We start from the raw sequence: 18,897 nt of genomic DNA, 5'->3' as shown, positions 1-18,897 counted from the left end.
AAAAGCATTTGAATTATCGGCCCTGGCTGTCTTCTTGGAGGGGAACGGGGTTTTGGGTTTGTTTGGGTTTAAGTAGAGAGCGCCTCGTAAGGCGAGGCAAGGCCCCAGCTCCCTGCGCAACCCACGCAGGCGCTGCAGCTTCTTTCAAGCAAAGAACCAGACCCAGAAGAGGAGACGGCCCCGGCCGGGGACGTGGCGGCAGCCGACGCCGTTAGCTCCCGGCAAGGAGGGCAACGGTCGTTAGGCAGGACGTTCTGGTCGCTTGGTTTCACCAAAATCACCGGTCCGCGCTGCGGCACTTCAGACCGGTACAGCCCGGGCCCCGGCGCGCCCAGCTCCCCAGCACCGCGCCTTGCACGAGGGCCGCAGAACCGGGACCAAACCTTGCAGCTTAAGCAACCACCGGCCGCAGCAGCGTTTTGACAGAGACGACAAAGGGCGAAGAGCACCCTGCCCTGCCGGGAGCCGCTCTTCAGAAGCATTCTCAGCGTTCAGGCCCTTTTCTGGGTACGAGCTCGTTTTCCTTCCCAACGCAGCCACGGGCAACGCGCACCGTCCCCTCAGCGGTGCCTTCCCCCGGGGCGGAGGGCGGCCACGGGACGCGGCTCCGGCAGCACCGCTTCTCCGGTCCGCCTGAAAATGAAAAACAAGCTCAGCGCCGATTGTCCTGCCGGTGGTGCTGAAGCCTTCCTCTGCCTTTTCGAGGGGAGAGGGGACTGTTCCGGCGACGTCTGAGCTTCGGTTAAGGTATTCGCCTGCTCTGGTCTCGGCAGCCCATCAGGGTCACGGACGTTCAGCAGCCCCCAACGCTGGCATCCCTGTAACCCGTTACCGGCCGCGGCCGTGCGCGGCCGGCGCTCTGCTGGGCAAAACGTCACCAGAACAGTGAATTCCCCAGCCCTCCCTCGGCATCGGTAACCGACGCTTGCCGCTCTCCTGCCGCAGCCCCCCAGCAAAGCCACTGGGAAAGGCACCGACGAGCGAGGTCCGGCCTCCACGGCACCCACACGCCTCCGAACGCCGCCCGCGGCACGGAAAGGGCAGCTCCCTCCTTCATTGTACTCTCGCCCCTGTGGCTCTAAAGCACCAGGCACTCGCCCAGCGCTCGCAGGCTGGCAGCCACCCGACAGCCCCGCCGCCCCGGCCGGCAGCGCTACGCGAGCCAAGCAGCGTACTTACAGGCGAGAGCCGAGCTGCTTACGCGCTCTTACCGTGCCGCGCATGAGAGCAGTACAGCGAGAAACGCATCCAAGCGCCTCGACCGGCGGCGCTTGAATTACAGTGTACGGCAGCGTAGAGGACAGGCCGCGCTGGGAGAAACTCACCGCTCAGCCAAGTTCACCGGGAGAAGAGTACCACGGAGAAACGGGCAGTGTATTCCGAGCTCTGCTCCCGAGTGAAGCCACACGGCAAAGACCACGCGGGTGTCCAACGGGCTAAGCGTTAGGAAAAGAAAATCGCAAGAGGTGGCTTCGGAGAACCCAGGAGAGCAGGACAACAGGACAATGGCAGATTTATTTACAATAGGACGCAAAGAATACATACATTAATTAAAAATTACAAAGAATACAGAGAAAACACTTTGGGGAAGGGAGAGAAATCACTGCTGGCTGAGCCTCTCCACTGGGGCGGGGGCAGAAAACAAAATTTAAAAAAAAAAAAAAAAAAATCAACCAAAATCTCAGAGAGGGATCTCAAATCAGAACTGACGCAGGACTCCACAGCACAGCTGGCTCGCGCATCCCCTCCTCCCTTCTCCCATCCGCGATTCCTGGCTGATTCCACTTTGGCATGACGGGCGGCTGAAGGAGCAAGGCTGGAAAGACGCGGTGCCGGGGAGCCGAGCCGCCTGGGAAGCCAGCTCCCCGCGGGGGGCGAGGCCGTCGGTAAGAGACACGGGTCCTTGCGCGGACCCGGTGGAAACTTATGGCAATCGGGGATAAAAACACCCCGAAGCCCTCACGGGTGCACATCAGTGCCGGTAACAGGGAGGGCTGCGGGCAGCTCTGGGCTGGGGCGGCGGCGCCTGTGGCAGCTGGTCAGCCAGAGACCTTACTGCGGGAAGAAGCAAGAGCAAAATTTTCATAGATCTCATTAAAAAACCTCTCCCCTGTAGCCCTGACTGAATCCGGCTAGGCTGGGGATGGAGGGAGCCTTTGCTGCAACGTGGAACCTTTTTACTGGTAAACATCATCGAAAGGACCAAAACAAAAAACGTTAACCTCTTTCAAAAAGAGCTTCCCGTGGGCTGATCCAGGCATCAAGCCACGGGGAAAGAGGAGCCCGCTGCAGAAGAGCCCACGGCGGCTACCCCGGAGGCTTGGACCGTTTTGTGGAGAACAAAATACAGCTCAGGGGCGTACGCTTTTTCTGTTCCCTGGAGGTAGAGAATCCAAGAGGAGGAGACGAGGGCGGCAAGAGCCGCTGGAGCAGAGGCAGGCAGGCAGGCAGCCCGCTCCTGGACGGGGGAACTCCTCAGGGCCATTCCCTCTGCCCCGGCCCCTCCGGCGGACGCCTCGCGGCAGCTCAGGCCCAACACTGCATCAGATCGCTTGGCACGAAAGCGGCGGCGGCGCGGCCCTCCCTCGGCAGGGCTCTGCGCAACCCCGGCGGCGTTCCCGGGCGGGCGGCCCGCCCGTCTCCTCACGCGGCTGGAGCAGAGCCGTCGACAGAACAAACCGTCGTAGTTACCTCGCGCACCCTTCCAGTCCTGCATTCGAGCACCGGCGCGATCGCGTCGCTTCCACCGGAACGCTGCGTCCTGCTGCAGCCGGCTGCGCCTTCCGAAGGGAGGAAATCCCACCCTCCCTCAGCCCCTCCGGCGGAGGCAGCCGAAGCGGCCCACGCTCTCCAAGGCCGGAGGGAGGGAGAAGCGACGCCGAGGGCTGCAGTTCTCGAGCTCCCTCAGGGTGACATTGCACTTCCCAGGCTCCGAATGGCATCTCCATCAAACTGTAAACAAGCCAGGACTTCTGCGGTCAGAGCACACCAGGCTCACGCCGGGGGAGCCTTCAGGCTCCCTTTATTTTGCCACAGTCAAGCTCCCTCTTCTGTGCAGACACGAAGGCAGGAAAGAAACCCAGTCTGGTATTTGTCTGAAGAGTCTCCCTGAATCCTAGAGCACCCTAGGGGCTGGAAGAAAACGTTTTCACAAGTGTTTCCACTGCTGTCTCAAATCCATTCGTCATCAACATAAAAAAAAAAAAGGATGAATTAGCAAAAAGGGGGTTTACTTATACAGAGGGATATTTCTCTGCTAAAAAACTCCCTCAAATATGGAACAGGATAGTAAAGTTAAAATGTAAGGTATCTACAGACCCCTTTTCCCCCCAGAAGTAGCCCAGAATCCATGTACACTGTGCCAAAGTTACATTCCAAACCGAGGAGTTATTTATTTCTCTTGTCACTCTCCCGCTGGATTTTGTTTCCTTAGAAGAGCTGGGAGATGTCCCCCTCGCTCCCAGGAGGACACGCATTCGGAGGCGTCTGCTTTCCGCTGGGTCTGTGCACCTTCAGTCTATTTTCACCGCGGCATAGATCTTCCGGACAAACATGTAGGCTGCATAGAAGCCAATGGTGCCAGTGAGGAGCCAGAAGGACAGGACCATCAGGGCGGTGTAGCCAAAGTAGAGTAAGGAGGGAATGAACTCGACAATATCCAGCTAAAACAGAAGCAGAGGAAAAAACAAGCAAAATCAAGCACAGGGTAATGAGTCAGCTCCCCAAGCCACCCAGTGCCCTCTGCAAGGGGAGGAAACCCTCCGCTCGCCTCGCTTTTGTCCGGCTGAAAAGAGAACCCCCGCGAGGCGGGGTTCGGGAACACCGCTCCGCACAGGTAACGCAGGCGGGGACCTCGGGCACTGACGGCCTTCCCTGCCCTCCGGAAGGGCTGCTCGCGCCGACGGCCGGTGAGCTGCCGCGGGCTGGCAGGGGGACAGGCGAGGACTAGGCAGTCCCACCGTTTCCCTTCCCAAATCCAATCTCCTCCAGAAAGGCGGCGCTTTCATGCAAGGGGAATAACAATACCTTGTTCACGAAGTAGAAGATGGCATAGATCAGCACATAGAAGGCAGATCCCCCAGACACCAGGAAGGTCCTCCACCACCAGCGGTAATCCTGAGAGGGTAAAAAGCCTCATTATCCCCCAGGCTTCCCTCTCCTGTCTCGCGGGAGCTGTGACCCTTTGGGACAGGGAGACCACCCCCCATTCTCCTTCAAAGGAAAACCACAGTTTGGGGCTGGGGAGCTGTTTTGGCACAGAAGTGTTTCCAAACAAAGAGGATGAAAAGCCGAGGGTGACACAAAGCCAGGTCGGTATCACAGCGCCTGCTGCCCAAGAACACGGCTCACCTCTGGCCCTGCATTTCGTTTTGTATGTGGACGGAATGAAATAGTTTCTTTGGGAAGAGATGTCAGCTCAAAACGCCCTGCTCCCAGCATAATTTCTGGTAGGAAACCACAGTTCCCAGCCTAGCAGATAATCAAGCAGCTTCAATTCCCCTTGAAGTCAAGGGGCGTTAAGAGCAATCACACCCGTGAAGCCGGGCCACACGAGATTTCTGCTGAGCAGCAGCAATAACGTGACCTGTGCTTTTCCAGGAGCAAGTACTCTGAGCTACCGACGCTAAAACACGGAGATCTCACCTCAGCACAAAGCTGGAAGTACACCATGACAATGCTGATTTGGGAGCACGACACCACCAGGATTATAAACACCAGGAAGAGAAAGCCAAAAAGGTAATAGAACTGGTTCTCCCAGATCGCCTGAAACAAAGACACAGCAGAAATTTGTTTCCGTGCTACTGTGATCCATCAGCGAACGGGAGATCAACTTCTAGCAGCTAACCCAAGGAAGAACAAGGAGCCCCTCCGCCTTGTGTAGATGAAACCGCAGAAATAACGCATTTCACAATGTTACTTCAGAGGAATTGGTTGCAAAAAGGTGCCCAGACAGCTCTGAGGTAGCGTGTTCATTCCCCGCCATCTCCCCAGCAACGGAACAGCAAATTCCTCCCCGTCCATAAAAACTGAAAAATGGGCAGCAGCTGGAATGGCTCGGCGGTCTTACGACCCGCACCCCTCCCTGACATAACGTTACGGGAAGCGTTCCTCTTTACCCCCATCCTTCAAATCACCAAGGAGTGTCCCACGGACATCTCCAGGTGTCTTTGGCAGAAGGACGAGGACAGTCAGACGAGACCCGCAGCCCAGCGCTCCCTGGAAACCCCACCGAAGGGCCTGGAGGGAGCCTGCTCGCCCCTTCGGTAACTGCAGGAACAGGAGGCGGCTCCAGTGGAAGCCCCCTCCCTTTCAACAGCTTTGGCACGAGAGGAATCCTATTCAGGAGCAAAGCGGGTTAAATACTTACACTGAAAATGAAGAACAGTTCAATGAACATAGCTCCAAAAGGCAGAATACCAGCCATGAGAATCCTACAGAGCGAGAAAGACAAAAATCATAAGCAGCACAATACAACTGTCGGGCCATTAAAAGTCCCCTGCAAGCACACAGAGCACTCCCAGCAAAAGCTCCACAGCTCCCGATTGCTAGAATAAATTTCACACAGCAAACGGCCCAGCTGCTCCCACTGTCGAGCACGTACCGCTCTCGTAAGCGCCAGTCATACCACAGCAAAAGTGTCAAGACTGCCTCCGATATCACCGCATTGCTCAAGGAAACACATCTGCCGTCCGTCTGCGTCCGGAGACCAGCGGAGGCGATGTTCAGCAGCCCCAGGAGGCCGAGGGGAGGGGGCTCAACTCACCGTATTCCCTAGACACTCATCACTCACCCCACAAATTTATTCATATACCACCTCTGCTCCGGGATCTGCCTGGGAATCTGATTGGTCCGGACGGGATTGTCGTACGGCTGTTTGCGAAACCCAAAGTAGTAACCCAGGTAGACCAAGGGCAAGGAGATCCCAAACCACATGCAGAGCAAGGCCACCATGGTAGGGAAAGGCACCTGGAATCACACGGGAGTCACAGAAGTGAGGCTGACAGCTCACCCGCCCTGGAGACCGAAGTCAGCGGCCAGACCAGCTCTCCAGTCAACCACGGCACTGACACCCGCGCTCAGGAAGATACCGTGAAACTAAGCGAGTCCCCGACAGCCCGCTCACCCTCCTCCCCCTCCAGCAGGCTCCAGGACGAAGGTGGCACCTACCGCTCCAGAGGAGTGTTTCCCCCAGATGAAACAGTTCAGGACAAAGCAGATGCCGAAGACGACCCCCGGATACAGGGTAGCTGTCTGCAAGAGCAACCACAGGTGAAGGGAAAACGCGTGACTCATCGGCCAGATGTTTCTCTTGAAGGAGTCCATCGCTGGGACAGGGCGCATGTGGAGGCAGCGTCCCTTCTGTTACAGCACTAACACACAGCGGACGGGCTGCGGGGAGGATCTCGACAATCCTCCTGCTTCACCGCAGCACCTGCGCCGGTGTTCGCCCTGTCACGTAAAGCTACGAGGACTCAACCCACACCAAATCTCTGCAGCACAGCCAGGCTGTGCCCCCCTACCCACAAATACGCGTGGGGCTTATCCACGTATCTTGCCATCAGCAAACCTGGATAAACAGCACAGAACAGCACAAGACTCACACAAAAGGCTCCCTTCTTCCATCGATGTCCCTTCAGAGTCCGGTATAAGCGGCCAGCAAAGAATCCACCAAAAACCCTGGACAGAAACAAGCCAAGACGAAGAAAATCAGCTTTCGTTGTTGGGGAGAGGGAGCGGCGGGGCGGGCAGGACAGCGCTGCTGTGGGGAGCAGTGGAGACACCTACCCCATGAACATGAAGAGAAAGCAGGCGGTAGTCATCAGCGCGCCCCGGCTCGAAGGCGACAGCATCCCCAGCATAGCAACAACTGCGGAGGGAGAAAAGGAGAAAGAAGAGCAGCTCTGGCGTACGGGTGCCAGCCAGCACCTGGAGGCCGGGGGCCCGGCCCACGCGCAGACCACAGCCGCCTGGAATCTCTGCCTTCTGCACAGACCTCCCTTCCTCCAAACCAGAACGCGCCCACAGCCTCCAGCGCTGGCCAGCCAGAGGAAGCCACAGCTTTGACCTCAAGCTACAGACCCTGCTTCAGCCTCCATTGCCCCAGAGGTTTGAGCAGGTGCCGCTCAGAAGGCAAGGCACACACGTGCAAACGTCTCTCAGCCCACCGTCACCCAGGGCTCGTATCTTGATAACAGGCGACAGAAAGACAAAAAGATGCCTTCGGCTGGGAAATGCTATCTAGAAACTCAGAAATGCTGAGCGCAGGCCTACAGATCAGCCCCGCAACGGGAAGCAGCCTGACGCGGCCTCACTCAAGCTAAGGTGAGCACGGGTTGAAGTCAATGGGCGCTGCAAATGCCCTTGAGCATCGTTCCTCTTCTCGTTACAGCCACCCCGCGCGACACGTGCCACTTACAGATGACGATCAGGATCATACAGAAGAGCTGAATTCCAGAACCCAGGAGAGAGCTGAGGATCATAGGATACTGCGGAGGCCTGAAGACATCTCCATGCACAAGTTTCCAACCAGATTCCTCCATAGTATCTTCCTGTCGCAAGAACAGAAAAAGAAGGTATTTCGGTATAGTCTTAACGGTGGAAATGAACGTCCCACCACAGCCAGCCGAAGAGGTCAATTGCCCTGTATCCAGTTCTTCTACAGAATTTTATCACTCTAGTTAAACTTCCTTCCTCTTGGGCTTAAGCCAGTTCAGACCTGAACTGCCAGCGCCAGGGCACACATTTATGGAACTCTCTGCAGCCGTTACTTAGGTCTGATGACATCTGAACCGGTAATCTGCCATTCTACAAAGGTGTCGTGACAGCACGTGACAGCACTGCTCCTCCCGTCTTCAGGGCTCGAAGCAAAACAGGAGCAAGGGAAAAGCCAATACATCCAAGCCTTCAGACTCGATCCCTCCTCATCTGTGCTTCCCTCCCTCCCTGATCCCAGCCCCAAGAGCAAACACGTACAATGTCATCTTCCTTGTTGTAGTTAGCGATGTCCTTCCGGAGAGTCCGGATGATGATCATGCTGAGAATACCTGAAAACAAGCACAAACTGAGTTTAGGCTCCTACACTGAGTGAGGCTCCTACACGGCTGTGCTGCTCTCACGCTGTGCAACTACACGGCTCCCACCACCACCCAGCTCTGGCTAGGAGAGGAGGCCTTGAGTCATTAGCCATCTCCCCCAGCCTTCAGCAAAGACAGAAACAGAACCCCAGGGAGCAGGGAAGGCAGTATTCCAGCAGGAACGGGGCACTGCGGCTTTCCTTTGTGGTTTTTTTTCCTTAAATACGGACATGCAAGATGTGCGTTAACCACGTTCTACTCCCTCAGCTACCCCAGTCAGAGAGCAGAAGCGCGTAACTGTCTGACCCCATGGGCGTTGCCTGAACCGGGAGGTTTTATGTGCTAATGTTCATCTCCTGCCCCTTCCGATCAGGTTCAGGCATGGCCACGTCCTCCGCGAGCTACCTGCAGCTGAGATTAAGGAAAGTGCCCTGCAGATTAACGGTAAAGCCTTCTTCACCCCCCACATCTCACTCACCTGAAAGAAAAAAGACGACCACGACCGAGTTAATGATAGAAAACCAGTGAATCTGCACATCGCTCATGGTCAGGTAGGTGTCCCAGCGGGAAGCCCATTTAATGTCACTTTCCTGAAAGAACAGGAAAGTTCTTCTCATACCAGCACGTTCCCAGTGTCTTCCACACCACCTTTGTGACAGACACTTGCTCACTGCCAGCCAGTCAGTGCCAGGCAGGGGTAGGAAGCTGCCAGCCAGCTTCCCATTGCTCCCTCACCTCCCAGTGGACAGAATAGGTGAAGAGCAACTGGTTCTCTTTAGAAGGATCTATTTCCTGAGGGGCAGAGCCCGTAGCTTCAGGCAGGGTGCACATACTCTTCTCATCAGCCTTCAAGTCTGTAAGGGAAAACACGGCACGCGCTAGGTCAGCCCTTCCCTCCAGGAACCACCTCTCCCGCTGGTCAGCCTGGCCCAGGGAGCCCTAAGGCGCTGGGCTGCGATTACTCCCAGTACTGCAGGGGACGCACTCATTCCTTTCTCACCCGCTTTGCCGTTTGCGAAACTATTCTTCCGATCAGAAGTGGAGCATCATTAACGAACTTTAAGGAAGGCTATGCATAGGGCTTTCCTAACTGGAAGGATAAAAGCCAGAGGCTCTGAAGCCAAGGATCTAGATCATGAGCAAATCCTCTGTTCCACATGATGCGCTGAGAAACGAGACCTCTCCAACAGAGCCTGCTGCTGCCAGGAGAGTTGCACGGGACGACACACACGATGAGCAAGCTCCCTCCAAGACACCTGTGTCAGGCTGGGCTCACTGAGGTGGAAGTTCTTTCCCCCTAACCATTATTTTTAACATTCAGCCCCCCCTAGAACGGTTCCAGACATTCCGTGGGCCTCTGGACTAGCACGCAGTGTCCCAGTGGGGCAGATCTGGGCCACAGTAAGAGCTCAATGCCATGCATACTTCACACTAGATGACACTGAAAAAAAACCCAACCCCCAAACCCCAATCTTTTTACATGAATTAATTTTCCATGGATTGCATTTCAAGGATATATCTCTATTTTTGATAATTCCTTAACAACAAAGGGGTTTATCGTTCTAATAATTCAGACTCCCCCATTTCTGTGGCCCGAGACCATAGCGGAAGCAACAACTGGCACCTGGTACATCAGTGGCACTCAGCTCTTGGCCCTACAAGAGATTCTTCTCCTTTGCTCCCCTCCCTGAGAGTCTCTCACCTTCTAGTTTAATACTTTGGGGAATCACTTCAAAGCGCACAACCCGGTAGGTGGGCTCCTGGTCTTCTTCCACATCCTCTCTGTGGTAGTAAAGGATGAAGGAGAGGTGGTTGTGCAGGTAGAACTAAAACAGATTGACATTAAATAAAATGTTAGCACCCTGAGGGATGAACAGCGCAAGTTTAGAAGCAACAACCGCAGAAAGCAGCTTTGGTGCAGAAAACTAAAGACTCCAACTGTTCCCAGAAGCATTTTGCTACAGAGCAAGATCAGGCTAACGCTTTCCAAAGCTAAAACAACAAGAGGAGAGAACAGAGGTGTTGAAAAGGTAACACCTCAGCTGCCCCAGGCATCAGGGACGACGCTTCGGTCTGTTTCTGGCCTGGAAAATATCATTCCCTCTCACATCTCGCCATGCATTCAGCGGCAGCAGAATCACCAAGTTCAGGTTGGAAAGACCTCGGCAGCTACAACCCCGAGCTTTCGGCCTGCTCCTTCCAGCAGGCAGACGCGCCTTCCCCAGGCTCGGGGGGCCCACACCCGTCCTAACCTCGCATTTCAACAGGCTCTTACCTCGCCTGTTAACGAACAAGGCAGAGCGACCCCGAGCTGGCACAGCAGGTTCATTCACCCCCAAGAACTCGGGCTCAAGCGATCAGAGCTGCCTGTGCAGCTGAACACTTGAGTGTGATAAACAGATGCATCGATACATCAACAGCTCATCTTAGGGCACACCATCACAGAAAATATCGGCAGGAATACACATGCTAAGTTTCCATTTGCAAACTTAAGCAGCTTTTCCTCCCATAAACACTTGACCTTTTTTTTTTTTCTTAATACAAGATGCTCCAAGACAGTCAAAGATTAGCCAGCCTTCGTGGTACGCTGCCTTCGTTCTACTGAGGGGAAACCACCGCATGTGGTTGCCCAGCATTATACAGCGAGGCAAAGCCAGGACTCCTGGCTCTCGCACCAGCAGTCCAGCACCCACCCCCTTCTTCCAATAAGAAACCTCTCTCTCGTATTTCTGCTCCTTATAAAACCTTTCGGTTGCACTCCCAATCCTGATGCTCTCCGGTAGACTGGTAACAGCCTCTGACGGACACCCGGAGCTCCTCCAGGTACCCCTCCGACAGCATCTGGATTCCCTACCTTGTTACCGTCCATAAACCCAAGCCTGTAGCCATGCTCGAACTGCACATCCTTCTCCTTCTTCTTCTCCTCTTCCTCACGATTGGAATAAAACTCCAGCCGTGTTGCCACAGGGAGGTTATCAGCAATGCTGGAAACACAGATTTCAGATCAAATTTGTCCACAACACAGAATCCCCACTGACACAACCCAGGCTCGAGGTGACTCACAGATGGACGTAGTAATCTTCCCTGATCCGCTCGGCGATCAGCTTGCTCTGCTCCACTGTCAGAGTGACCGGCTTGTTGGGCAAGTTGCACAGAACTTCACATTTCTTCTCCACGTTCATGGAAACCTGGAAAGGTGTATTTACAATTCGGTCCCCCCGAAGAACCTCACCTGGAAAACAGGAAAATAAGGGCAGGGTGAGAGACTGCCAGGCTTCTCGCCACTGATCCCGCCGCTGGGTTGGCAGCGCTGGAATGATGACAGCAAGTCTCCTTTGTGACCACAGATGCAAGGACAAGATGGAAGGATGGTTTATTATTTTGCTGGAAGTATCAAGCTCTACTTATGAAGCAGGTTACATGCCCTCCGTCAGGAAAGGTGTTTCCTCTTTCCAATATACAGACATCCTAGTTTGCAAACAGCTGGCATATAATGCATTAGAGGAAGCAGGCTCCCCACGAACAGTTTACTAGAGATGACATTTGCATTTGCTTTTACTCTTGTAAACATACCCTCACGCAGCTCACAAACGGCAGCCCGCTTACCGCGGGGGAGCAGGCTGTTCAGCAGATACGTACCGAGATTCTCAGCCTTGTACGTTATCTTGGCGGGCTGGCAGAAGGGCAACGAGTAGTACTCGTATGGTAGCTGGGTTCGCGAGCTGGTGAGCTTCACAGCCTGGAGGAAGAAGGGAAGGATTATCCCCACGAAAGAACTCTGTTTCCTATCGTCTCAGCATCAGCCAGAAGCTGAAGCTTACTTCAGGACACCTCCCAGAAAGCTCACTTTTGGAAGCTGTAAAAAAAGGAGACTGATGTTCCCGGGAGAGCTCCAGCTTTCTTCCCTTTTGCACAATTCCCAGCTCTACGTTCTCTGCACTATGAGTTAGTAGCAATTCATTCACAAACAGAGAAACACTTGAAGAAAGAAGCGTGGTGGATTGGTTTCACAGGCTTATGACTCAGTGAAGTTCTAAGAAATAACAAAGAGCTCGAAAGAGATTCCAGAGTCACATTTCATACAGGACTGCAGTTGTTTCCGCAAAAAAAAAAATTCATGTCACACTGGACCTAGAGGTCTGGCCTCTGGTGACATGAAGAGCCGAACAGTTTTTGTCTCTGTAAGGAAAGCCAGAGAGCCATCAGATTGGGAAGACAATGGGCAGTGACAAAATCCAAACGTTTCTGGAGAGTTCCACAAATCACACGGCACAAGGGAAGCGCAGAGACACAGCACGACAGCCAAGGCCACAGTTGCTCCGAAAACCAGGAGCGTTTTGTAACGCAGCCAAGCTCATTTATTGGAAGAGCGCTGGCAAACACGCTGACTTGCCTTATCACTTGAGGAAGCATTTGGCTCATGAAATCCCTCTGAGAACAGCCATTCCAATACCCCCTTCTTCTGGGAAGCTTACCGTAGCCACAGGCAAGTCTCATTTGCTTAAAAATAGCCTACGTCTGGCAGCCTGTGGCCAGAGAGCAAATAGCGTTGTGCTTCACGTGGGAGCAGCAAGCCTCAGCATCCTCAAGGGTGCTGGATTTTGCTGAGACAGAGGCCACAGCTTTAGAAAAATAAATGAAATGGGCTATAAATTGCTGATGTCTGGAAACAAAGCCTGGCTTCCTCCTGTAGGGGTGAAGCAGCTCCATCATCCTCTACCAGCAACACTGCACAGGAACAGCCTTCAGCAAGCCTGGGCTGCAAGATCTGCAACGCTCAAGGACAAATGCCTGCACTCGGAAAGGGCTTATCACAGATCTCACTTGACTTGAAGACACAACACGAGCAAACTGGGTAGAAGAAAAAATTGAAAAGGTCTGATTCAAACCACTTCTTCATTCCACCACTCACCTACCACCTAAAGGCCCACCCCCTGTCAGTATAACGCTGCAGAAAAAGCTCTGATTAAATTCACTTCAAAGCTATGGTGAGAAAGAGGGCTCTCTTCCCAAATGGAGCAACATCTTGAGGACTCTCTGCAACTGCTGAAGGAATGTGGTAGAAGATCTCAGCAGCAAGAAAGAGAATCGTGTTGGGAACTGCAGGGCAAAATGACAACAGTGAGCACTTGAGGGTTGCTCACCCCCAACACCCCACACAAATGTTGTGAAAAAGAGAAAATACCTGCCCCCAAAATTTTAGTAACAGGATCCCCAAATTTGACTTTCTAGTCCCACTTAGCTGCTACGATATAAAGAAGGAAAAAAAACCAAACCACAAGAATACCCAAAACAAACAGACTAACAGCTCCATCTAAGCTCATCCCACCTTTATTTCTACAGGATCATTGCGGTGGAAGTTGATAGGAGCCACGCCAGGCACGTAGAAAGAGTCTGTACCATGCAGCAACAACAGCAAGACCAGCATATATCTTAGCCTTTCCTGCAAAAAAGGAGAAGAAACGTTAAAATACAACAGAAACGTGGGAACAACATTAGAGACGTGCAACAACGCTGAAAGTGTTCATCCCAGACATTAGGAAGGCTGTGCGGTCAGGCGATTAAACACAAATTAAATTCACAAAAGCTGTTCTTAACTTCGGTTTGTGACGCTCATCAAGTCACTTTCCACTCTCTGTGTCTCTGTTTCTTCATCTGCGATTAAGAAAACATCGGCTTTGCTCGATCACAAGAAAAAGGCACTTCTTATCTGTAACACCCTTCATCCAGCAGGCTGTCATCTGACCTTTCCACCCCCACCCACCTCACACCCCTGTGTTAGAAAACCCCATGGATTACGAGAGAAGAGGGCTGCAGCCCTGGCACCGGACTTCTGTCAGCTCTGCACGTCGGGAGTTACCCGGTAGCCGCCTGCAGACTGGTGCTCCCACGCCGCTGCCTGCGGCGGAGTGGTTAGTGCCGGGTACGCTTTGACACCAAACTAACCGCTCGCTGCGTCCAACGGGACGGGCACATCACCGCTCCCTCCTGGGCCGCTCCCCTCACCGCTCCGGGCCACGACACAGCTCAGTAACGTGGCAAAAAAAGTTTTCACCCTTTTTTGAGGGAGTGAGGACGTGGGTCAGGCTGGAAGGTTCAATCAGCTCCACGGGGGCTCCACCACAAACCAGACCCTGTACGACAGCGGCGGCAGCAAACCCTTTAACGGACTTTGCTGCTTCCCCAGTCCCTACCATTACCTCAGGTAACCCAGCTCGAGCACGAGCAGGACGGCTGTGAAATGAAAATCGAGCTTTAAAGAGTATTAGACAGCAGCAGCTTGGCTGGATTAGAATATCAACTCTGGTATGATCTCATTGTATTACCAGCTTCAGCCTGCTCTCCTGTGCGTACGGCACCGTTGGAAAACCACACAAAAACCCAGCGTCTGCTTTGGGACAACTCTTCAGCTAATGCTGCGGCGATAAGAAGCCCAACTGCTGCCTACGATGTGTTTAAGATGCAAATGCTAGGAACCTACATAAAATGCGTTAATACTAAACTACCTTTTTTGCTTCCAAGGAAGATTTTCAGATCTGTTCTAAGTACAGCTCCATGCAGTTAGAGCAGGCAAAAAGCCTCATCCGGAAAGCAACTGGGAAGCACTCTTTTTAAAATGGCTTGGACTTCAACACTGGTCTACCTTGAAGCAATGTGGGGCTTGTTTTCAGTGCTTCACTAAACTTTGCTTTCTCTGATCCTGTAAAAGAGCGCCCTGTGCCTCTCCAGCCGAGTAGGAAAAGGTCTCCCAGGCAGGTGAAGCGCTGGAAGGAAACAGCGCTCTTGTCCTGCATCGCGCTCTACCGCAGCCAGCGACCTGGAGCAATTATCTCGCTTCGTTTGTCGCTGAAGTGCCAGACACACACAGCACAATATTACTTGATAAAAACCAAAAACGCACCGGTGCCATCCTTGCCCTGGAGAGCTTGCAAGATGACAAGATCAGGACGGAACTTGGGAAGGCGCTCGGGAGACATGCAAGCACATGGAAGATGAAATTTTTGATGACACCTTTGGCAGAAATCAGGCGCTTTGCATACAGATGACGATGACTCAGGCAGCACCAGGCAACAGAAAAGACAAGAGGGGGACTACAGCAAGCCTTGCCAGGAAAAAACATTTGGTAGCAAGAAATGGGAACGCTGCTATGCAACAGGTGGGGGAGCTTTGGAAGTGAAACTTGAAGGAAATGCCAAATGCAGGCTCCTAACCCAGCAGAAACCAGGGGCCTTTCTTATCAGGACCTTTGCTTTCGTATCGACAGATGTGCTTCATCTTCTCCAAACGAAGGCAGCAGCTTTGCAATGACAACACAGACACATGCCAAAGCTTCTGCATAACTCACGGCCCTGGCCAGGCAACCCTCTCATCTGAGAGAGACCTGCAAGCTAAGTTCTCTCCTACGCAAGGGCAAAACGTGCAGGACGGAGCTCTGCTTTAGCTCAGTCACGGAGCCCTGGCGAGGCGCAGACTTCCAGCAGACAGGAGACACCGCCTTCGGGGCCTTTACCGATTATTTACATTTCGAAACACATGCACAAAAAAAAAAATCATCTCAGATGACAGTCTTGCATCTGAGGTGCCAGGAAATCGTACAACGAAGCAACAACTAGCACAACAAATATGCACAACTCCAGATCAAGAAAAACCCAGCTGCATGTAGACAAAAATAATTTGGATTCCCTAAGCCTTATTATTTCACTATATGCGTACATGCAGACACACACTGGCAAGAGACCCTTTCTTAGGAGAATCTGACCTAAACGAGAGAAGTAACTGCAGAAGCAAAATCAACCCCTCCTGCCCCTGTCCCCCAAATCACCGCGCCTGGTGAGAAGCACTACTGACACTGAAGTGATCTATCACACGCAAAAAGCCTGCTGAAGGAAAGCAAACCTCTTTCTCTCAAAAAAGAAGAAAAAAAAAAAACTATTTAAAACGTCACTATATTCCTTCTGCACACAGGACCCCGACAGAAGTCGCACTCGGATTTTTCTCTCGCGCGGGCAGGAATCGCGGCAGGAGACCAGGCAGAGAGCGTCACCCCGGGAACACCGGCACGGCGCAGGCCGGGCACTGCCAGCGCTGCTGCAAGCGCCGCTACGCTACCCACCCCTCCGAGCAGCGGCGTCAGCCGCTCTCCCCGTCGTCACAGAACTCGGCACACCCGTCCGAGGGCAGCAGCAGCTATCCTGAAGCCTGGGGGATCTCTCTTGAAAGATTCTGAAAATCTATTCCTGTAATTAACTTTAGAATGAAGCATAATAAATCAACTCAAACCTTCCTTGCAGCCATTCTAACAGTATTTCTTGTCCTGTGCGCAGCAACGAGAGCAGGCATTCACACACAAACCCCTCCCGAGAAGGTACTTCTGGGTAATTATCCCCAGGCTTGATATTTGCAAACAATTCCAGGACACAGTTTCTCTGACTTATCTCATTTAGAAAGACTTAAACAACATTGCCATTTTCTGCGAACTCACAAAGGTTTACAAAACACGCCGCCGAAACAGAGGACCTGTTTAGCTAAATGCCAGCCTGGCCAAGCGTGAAGAGACCCTACAACGTGCATTTGTGCCGCTACCACGCAGACGTGTGTGCTGCCCTACGGCCTGTGGCCCCTGAAGCTACCGCCGCCAGAGTCTGAACCCCAGCATTTATTTAAGGGAAGGGGGAAACAGAAGCCGACAAGAAGCTTCTCCCTGTGGCACTCTGCCAACAGGCTCTAACGTAACCCAGAGGGCCCGCGCCCGGGCCATTCGCGTCCAGGACATCCCTGCCCGAGTTACTGGCAAGTGTTTTCTATGGACTGACAACTTGGAGAAACCTTCGAGCAGCAGCAGTTTCAAGCATTCTTTCATAATCCATATACGAACGTAAAAACACAACATAGTATTTGCTCAAAGGGAGAAAAAGGAAGTAGGAAGCGACAACGATGATATCATATGAATGAGACGATGGACGTTGTCCTATTTCTTTTCTGCAGAGAAGGGCAAGAGGGACATCAAACAGCCACGATCAAGAGCTTTTAACTTTCAGAGACAGTTTCAAAGAAAACCAGGGGAAAACACAACCTAGGCAGAGCCATTTGTCCAGCTGGATTCACAAAGCTCCGATATCCCGTTCCACTTTCCGAAACTTTTTCGTATGGTGACAGAAAGGGAGGAAAGACAGAACCCACTACTTCGTGTGAGGAAAAAAAAAAATCCTTTATCCTGCCCTCAGGCACATTAACGGGACACCGCAGTGCTAACGGCACCTGCTCCTCCCCGCTCCGAGGTGCCAGCCTGACGCTCGGCCCCTTTTGCGAGGGCTGCCTCGTTGGACGTTCTCGACAACCGTTTGGACAAGCTCATCTTTATTGCATCTCTGCCCAGCTCACCCTTGCGCTCGGAGGAGTCACTGAAAGCCTTTCGAAGGGAGACAAGTGCTGCATTCACATTGATTTCAGAGAGCTCCTTTGACACCAGGAGAGCTGTTAACAGTCTTCTCTGCCTTTCATAAAAGAGAAGGCTACAAGGAAATTCCCAGTAGGACCATCTTCAGCTCTCAAAGCCAGCGCAGACGCTCCCTCCTCCCTGCCTCGGAGAAAGCCGGCAGAGTATGAAGATGCTTAAAGCAAACTAAATGAAAACCTCCGCTCTTCCCATCTCCCTTCCCGTTTCTGCCAGTCTTTACACTACATGAGTCACCTCGCATCCCCCACCCTGGCCAGCAGCGACCTTTGTATCGGCACACATCATTTATTCATACAGCTATTCTTACAACACATCATCAAGGAAATATCCTTCTGTGAAAGCAAGGAGGAAAATCCATTCTGCTACTACAACTTCAGGCAGATAATTAACGTCTCAGCAGCTCATTTTCTCCTCCGTGAGGTGGCACCGATGCTCGCCTACCTTAGCACATTCCCACTAGAAACAACTTCAGCTCTCCAAGGATTCAGGGAATAACTCAAGAACAATAATAGAGACGCCGAGGGGTGAAGCGGCTGCTTGTGCCCCAAGTCGATAATCGCTGCCAAACACTTGTCAACCCCGCACACAACGCAACGGCCTCTTTACTTGGCCTGAGCACCTGGTTCAGGGCAACGCTTCCCTGCGAGAGAACTGCGCGGGGAAGGGAAGGGCGCCCGGTGCTCCCCACCGCCGGGAGCGCCCGAAGGCCTCGCTCACGCCGCGGCCGCGCCCCCCCGGTGGAGCCCCCGGCCCGGCCCCGCGTCCCTCCCGCCCAGACAACGCCGTGAACCGCGGAAGCGGAGCCGAGGGGGAGGAGGGCAGTTCTACTACCGAGGGAGCGCGGGGCTGGCGCGGCAGGGACCCGCTCCGCGCCGCCGGGCCCGGGGGCACCGAGCCCTGCCCCGCCCCGCCCGCCCCTGCCCTCCCCCGGGGACACCGCCGGGACGCACCCGGGAGACGCAGGGCGGCCACAAGGCCCCAGGCGGAGCCGGGGAGCCTCCCCCGGCCGCAGCCCGCGGGGACGGGGCGAGGGGAGGCGCGGGGGCCGGCGGGGCTGGGGGCCGGGCGCCGCGTCCCTCCCGGCGCGGTGCAGGCCCGAGCCGGAGCCCCCTCGCAGCGCCCCGCAGCCGGGGCCGCCCCGGGCCGCGCCGCCTGCCCGCGCCGGCCGGACCCGGCCGAGGCCGCGGCCGAGGAGGAGGCGGGCGGGACGCGGGGCCGCCGCGGGGCCGGGCCGGGCCCCGCCGCCGCACTCACCATCGCCGCCGACGCCGCCATCTTGGATCCACGTGTCGGGGCGGACGTCAGCGGAAGCGGCGCGCGGTTGGCTGCGGGGCTTATCGCCATGGCGACAGCGGCCGCGGCGGG

General features: G+C 54.1%; 1 protein-coding gene across 4 annotated transcripts; it reads right to left on the bottom strand.

Annotated features, from left to right (window-relative positions):
* On the bottom strand, nt 1-18,876 carry TM9SF4 (transmembrane 9 superfamily member 4; the record flags this gene model as incomplete). Of its 4 annotated transcripts, none has more annotated exons than XR_014229648.1 (19): nt 1-3,166; nt 3,319-3,662; nt 4,027-4,116; nt 4,645-4,764; nt 5,369-5,432; nt 5,792-5,967; nt 6,169-6,252; nt 6,603-6,678; nt 6,787-6,868; nt 7,418-7,550; nt 7,975-8,045; nt 8,554-8,665; nt 8,811-8,929; nt 9,778-9,901; nt 10,930-11,059; nt 11,139-11,307; nt 11,715-11,814; nt 13,405-13,518; nt 18,787-18,876. XR_014229648.1 is itself a non-coding variant. In XM_082325787.1 (18 exons), 18 exons carry the CDS (start codon nt 18,874-18,876, stop codon nt 3,513-3,515), a joined length of 2,004 nt encoding a protein of 667 aa, XP_082181913.1. In that variant the 3' UTR covers nt 1-3,512. The 4 variants fall into 4 exon arrangements, 1 of the variants encoding a protein (XP_082181913.1); XR_014229649.1 differs by having other exon boundaries at nt 1-3,132; XR_014229650.1 differs by having other exon boundaries at nt 6-633; nt 1,326-3,662.
* Nucleotides 18,877-18,897: the final 21 nt, after the last annotated feature.

Source organism: Platalea leucorodia (genome assembly GCF_965183815.1).
Source record: "Platalea leucorodia genome assembly, chromosome: 13".
Classification (NCBI taxonomy): domain Eukaryota; kingdom Metazoa; phylum Chordata; class Aves; order Pelecaniformes; family Threskiornithidae; genus Platalea; species Platalea leucorodia.
This window is presented reverse-complemented; position numbering and strand designations above follow the sequence as displayed.